The sequence below is a fragment of the Pelophylax lessonae genome, assembly GCF_965119305.1.
Source record: "Pelophylax lessonae genome assembly, chromosome: 4".
Taxonomy (NCBI): Eukaryota; Metazoa; Chordata; class Amphibia; order Anura; family Ranidae; genus Pelophylax; species Pelophylax lessonae.
The window spans coordinates 492708828-492714850 of record NC_138771.1 but is presented as its reverse complement, the minus strand read 5'-3'; the positions used below and the strand labels follow the sequence as shown (position 1 = coordinate 492714850).

The 6023-nt window shown below is 44.2% G+C and overlaps 1 protein-coding gene across 2 annotated transcripts in view; it reads right to left on the bottom strand.

Annotated features, from left to right (window-relative positions):
- Positions 1 to 4697: 4697 nt before the first annotated feature.
- ETV6 (ETS variant transcription factor 6) overlaps positions 4698 to 6023 on the bottom strand; it is a 109081-nt gene continuing 107755 nt past the window's right edge. For both annotated transcript variants that reach the window (XM_082256920.1, XM_082256919.1), the window contains exon 8: positions 4698 to 5650. In XM_082256920.1, the coding sequence (XP_082113046.1) occupies positions 5545 to 5650 (106 nt within the window). In that variant the 3' untranslated portion in view covers positions 4698 to 5544. The remainder of the gene's footprint in view (positions 5651 to 6023) is intronic.

Sequence of the window (6023 nt, the reverse complement as noted above, 5' to 3'; positions counted from 1 at the left end):
ACAGGTTTCCACTGGAGTGCTCTTCCACTCCTCCATGATGACATCATGGAGCTGGTGGATGTTAAGAGACCTTGCGCTCATCCACCTTCAATTTGAGGATGCCACACAGATGCTCAATAGGGTTTAGGTCTGGAGACATGCTTGACCAGTCCATCACCTTTACCTTGGAGGTGTGTTTAGGGTTATGTAGGAATACTGCCCTGCGGCCCAGTCTCCAAAGGGAGGGGATCATGCTCTGCTTCAGTATGTCACAGTACATGTTGGCATTCATGGTTCTCTCAATGAACTGTAGCTCCCCAGTGCCAGCAGCACTCATGCAGCCCCAGACCATGACACTCCCACCACCATGCTTGATTGTAGGCAAGACACACTTGTCTTTTTACTCCTCACCTGGTTGCCGCCACACACGCTGGACACCATCTGAACCAAATACGTTTATTTTGGTCTCATTAGACCACAGGACACGGTTCCAGTAATCCATGTCCTTAGTCTGCTTGTCTTCAGCAAACTATTTGCGGTCTTTCTTGTGCATCATCTTTAGAAAAGGCTTCCTTCTGGGATGACAGCCATGCAGACCAATTTGATACAGTGTGCGGCTTGTGGTCTGAGCACTGACAGGCTGACCCCCAACCCCTTCAGCCTCTGCATCAATGCTGGCAGCATACGTCTATTTCCCAAAGACAACCTCTGGATAGGACACTGAGCATTGTGCACTCAACTTCTTTGGTCGACCATGGTGAGGCAAAATGCAAAAATGTAAGGGGTGTACTGACTTGTGAGATACTGTGTATATATACACAGTAAGACCATACACTGGTTTAACAGGACAGGTTCCACTCCGAACAGGCCTCACCATGGTCGACCAAAGAAGTTGAGTGCACATGCTCAGCATCATATCCAGAGGTTGTCTTTGGGAAATTGATTTATGAGTGCTGCCAGCATTGCTGCAGAGGATGAAGGGGTGGGGGTCAGCCAGTCAGTGCTCAGACCATATGCAGCACACTGCAGCAAATTGGTCTGCATGGCTGTCCTCCCAGAAGGAAGCCTCTTCTAAAGATGATGCACAAGAAAGCCCAAAAACAGTTTGCTCAAGACAAGCAGACTAAGGATATGGATTACTGGAACCATGTCCTGTGGTCTGATGAGACCAAGATAAACATATTTGTTTCCGATGGTGTCAAGGGTGTATGGCGGCAACCAGGTGAGGAGTACAAAGACAAGTGTGTCTTGCTTACAATCAAGCATGGTGGTGGGAGTGTCATGGTCTCGGGCTGCATGAGTGCTGCCGACACTGGGGAGCTATAGTTCATTGAGGGAACCATGAATGCCAACATGTATTGTGACATACTGAAGCAGAGCATGATCCCCTACCTTCGGAGACTGGGACGCAGAGCAGTATTCCAACATAATGTCCCCAAACACACCCCCAAGACAACCACTGCTTTGCTAAAGAAGCTGAGGATAAAGGTGATGGACTGGCCAAGCATGTCTCCAGACCTAAACCCTATTGAGCATCTGTGGGGCATCCTCAAACAGAAGGTGGAGGAGTGCAAGGTCTCTAACGTCCACCAGCTCTGTGATGTCGTCATGGGGGAGTGGAAGAGGACTCTAGTGGCAACCTCTGAAGCTCTGGTGAACTCAATGCCCAAGAGTGTTAAGGCAGTGCTGGAAAATAATGGTGGCCACACAAAATATTGACACTTTGGGCCCAATTAGGACATTTCCCTTAGGGGTGTACTCACTTTTGTTGCCAGCGGTTTGGACATTAATGGCTGTGTGTTGAGTTATTTTGAGGGGACAGCAAATGTACAATGTTATACAAGCTGTACACTCACTACTTTACATTGTAGCAAAGTGTCATTTCTTCAGTGTTGTCAAGTGAAAAGATATAATAAAATATTTACAAAAATGTGAGGGGTGTACTCACTTTTGTGAGATACTGTATAGATAGGACAGGTTACTTTAAAAGTTAACAAAAAACGCTGTAGGACGGAAAGTCCAGAAAGGTCAAGTTCTTATATGGACCAGTAAACACAAGAATGCTGAGAAATTCAGGCAGGTACTTACCCATTGTGCCATACCATGAGGGAGGCATGTGATTGGCTCCAAATGTATTCTGCAGAAGGACAACGACCTCAAACATACAGCCAATATCATGAAGAACTATCTTTAGTGTAAAGAACAACAAGGAGTCCTGGAAGTGATGGCTTGGCCCCCAAAGAACCTGGACCTCAACATCATCGCATTGGTCTGGGATTACATGAAAAAGCAGCCTACATCCACAGAAATGAGGTTAGCTCTCCAAGATGTTTGGAACAACCTACCTGCCAAGTTCTTTCAAAAAAGTGTGCAAGTGTACCTAGAAAAAAATGAAGCTGTTTTTGAAGCAAACCAGCAATTTTGGTGGGCAAACCAAATATTGATTTGATTTATATTTTTCATTTTTCTTCTATTCATTTACTTTCCATTTTGTCAATTGATAAAAATAAGCTATTAACACTTCTATTTCTGAAAGCATTCTTAAAGTATAAGTATAGGCAAACATTCCCCCCCCCCCCCCCCCCAGTTTGGATAGAATAAGGAAGGGTTATTATCTGTGCCCCATTGTGGCGATTTCCCTTCACTTCCTGTTGCATAGCCAAACAGGAAGTGAGAGGAAATCTCTGTGAATTAAGGGAATTCCTTGGGAACCCTCAAGCCACTAGAATTAGTGTCCCCACTGGAAGATTTGCCCTCTTTTCTGGGGCAAACCAAAAATGTGGGATTTTCTTTTACTTTTAATAACTGTAAACAGGACAAATAGAGGGGATGAATCTCCAAATGAGGGCACAGGCAGCTATAAAAGAACTGACAAAGCATTCCAATCCCTCTCCGCTCAATCCGAAACTAAAAAAAAAAAAAAAAAAAAAAAAAAAAAAAAAGAAGAAGTTTTGCCTTTAAAAGTTTTGCCTATACTTTAAATTTTATAGCATTTCTTTTCACACCTGCCTAAAACAATTTACTCAGTACTATACTGAACAGTACTGTACTGAGTACTGTGTCATGTAAATGATTTCAGTAGTTTATTAAAATTCGAGCTAGCCATAGCGATCTGTCTATGCCCAGTGATCCCATTAGTGGACACCCGCCGTGATGGGCGGTGGGTTTCCAGGTCACCCCTGTACTCTAACACTGCATTTGCCACTCTATCCTTTTGGCAGAATATACAGCTCACTCGTTCTTTTCCGTCAGAGCCCTTGTTTACCCGACGCCTCACTCACTTTGAAGACTTGTGTGCTGATCTCTCCCCTCTACGTCATACGATGTCTCTGGTTTATCGTATGCTGACTACACCCGAATCCTCCTTCCGGCCTCCGTACATAGCGTATTGGGAAAGGGACTTAAACCTGACCTTTACGGACTACCAGATTGAACGACTACTGTTCTTCACTTACAAAACCTCGCTATGCTCTAGATAGCAGGAAGCTGGTTATAAGTGTTTGTCCCGATGGCACTATACCCCGACTAAACTCCACAAGATGCTCCCTGCTTGCCCCGATGTCTGTTGGAGATGTGGAGAGGAGGTGGGATCCTTTCTCCATATTTTCTGGTCCTGTGACCGATTACAGTCATTCTGGACGTCAGTGCCTCACATTGCTCAAAAATTTACAGATCACACCCTCATGCTTGACCCGGCCCTTTTCCTCCTTCATCATCACGACTTCCCGAGAGCGTCCTACCAGAAATCAATCCTACCACTTCCGTTTACAGCGGCCAAAAGCTGCATCCCCCTTCTCTGGAAACAGACCCAGCCCCCTACGGTAGCTATGTGGCTACGCAAGGTAGCATACTTTAATGAAATGGAGGACTTTGTAGCGGCTGAGCATGGATCCAGAGACAAGTTCCTCAAGTGCTGGTTTTACTGGCATAAATTCACGTACTCTGCAGAGTACAAGGACTTAATTGCCGAAGACTGCTGGGGCATGGGGATAGGCCATCCCCCTCCCCCTGCCACCTCCCTCACCCCACCTTTCTTTCCTTCGTTCTGATCTCCTTTCTTATCTTTACTTTTCTTCCCACTCTCCTTCTTCTCTAGCCCTCTCTTTTCCTGCTCCTTCCACTAACAATGAGCCTGTCTCCTGGGCATGAAACCTGTTTCCCCCTCCCAGGGGGAATACGAGTAGAAGACTTCCTCTATGAACACATCAGTGGTTGCTGGCACCCTGGATGTTTCTTCCGAGTTCCCGTTTGCCGGCCATATGATAGATGCCAGTGGGTGAGGGGGATTCTCCAGAGTTGTCTTGCTACTCTACCATTATTCTACCGCTCACTTTGCTTTTTACCACGGTGGCCCTAGGGAAGTGGCCTCATTCGCTTCTTGATTTTTCAAGTTTATCGACTACTCTTCTGTTCAGTTTAATGTGGTCTCTGTATGACGGGAATACATTTATTCTCCTTGTATTATCCGTTTTTCATTCTATATGCATCTGTATATTTGCTTATTAAGTACGGTTTTTCTTTTCTGTACATCATATTCATTTTATTGTATGCCTTCATTCATGTTTCAATAAATAAAGAATTAAAAAAAAAAAAAAAAAAAAAAAAAAAAAGAGGAGACGAAGAAAGAAGAAGAATAGGATGAGGGACTTATTTACATAAAGGTCATTTACATTTGAGTTTTCTGCCCTTTATTTGATGTAAAAAAAACAGGCAAAGGCTCAAACCTCACACGTACAAGAAAAGAGCAGATGGGATATTTAGTGGCACCGGAAAATCGTGTTTCATCATTTTTTTTTTCAAACAAATCATTTGTTAAAAATAAAATTAAAAAAAAAAAAAAAAAAAAAAAAAGTTAAGAAACATAAAAATTCCCTTCATTGCCAGAAGAATTTATCCCCCCCATACATACATTTTTAGTATTATTGTCTTTTTTTTTTTTTTTTTCATAGGAAAAATAAGTGTCTGAGAAGGTGGCAATGACAGGAAGTGGCATAGCTCGTAAACAGGAAGTAATGCTGAATGAGCACGGGCCACGTTGTAGCCGGTCAGCGATGATGTCACAAGTTCAAGACTGCAGGAGATGCCACGGGTAAAACAGGTGAAGTAGAAGATATGTAGTTAAAATGTCTCTAGTGCAATTTACAAGTGATGCAAAGGATTAAAGAAACACATCCAGAAAAAAAAAAAAAAGCGAGGGCAACGCATGGAAAGAGTCCCAATGCGGCCGTCACGGTCACAGTGCATCGTCCGCAGTAATATTCTCCAGTGCAAATACTTCCAAAAATATGAGTTCTGCAGAAACCGGTCAGGTCAGGACAAACCTCATAAAAGAAAAGGGACTTGACAGGTGCCGAACCATATCCCTCCCTGAGAGTACCAGAATCCAACTGCGCCTGGAGAAGTTACCCCCAGCGGCAGCCACAGTGTCCATTTTTCAGAGGGAGGGCATATATTTGCTGCACAAAGTCAGAGTGGGACCTTCAGTGGATCCACCTCCAGTCCTTTGGTGTCTCCAGGTAGGCCAGCTACTGAGCAGGATCTGTCCTTATCAGGAGGGGTCTCAACTCAACATTCATCCTCCTGGTACATTGTCTCGTCCAGCTCCTGAGATTCCAGGTGCTCTAGTCTGTCCGTCCTGCCACTCATTATCTCTTCTGGTGTTTTCATAAACCTGCCAGGAGGGGAAAGGAATAAATAAGGTTTTAGAAGACAATTATTTCTAGGAGAATAATGGGAGTGTAAAATATGTGAAACCTCCCCTCCTCCCCAAAAAACAACTGTTGATTGAGCCAGATTAGTGCTGTCATCCTCTGTGAAGTACAGTACACATCCCCCCTATGTTATAGAGGGGGTGTGTACTGTAGTTCCCAGGGGTGAACTGGGCAAGGCTGATAACCCTAACACGCTTCATGTCTTATAGTGACAACACTGCTCTTCCACAGATGCAGTACAGTGAGCAGGTAGTCCCCTAGAACAGGAAATGTGATACTGGCAGGTGAAAAAGCTTTAAAAATAAAGCTAATGCAGCCACCATAGCAAAGGAC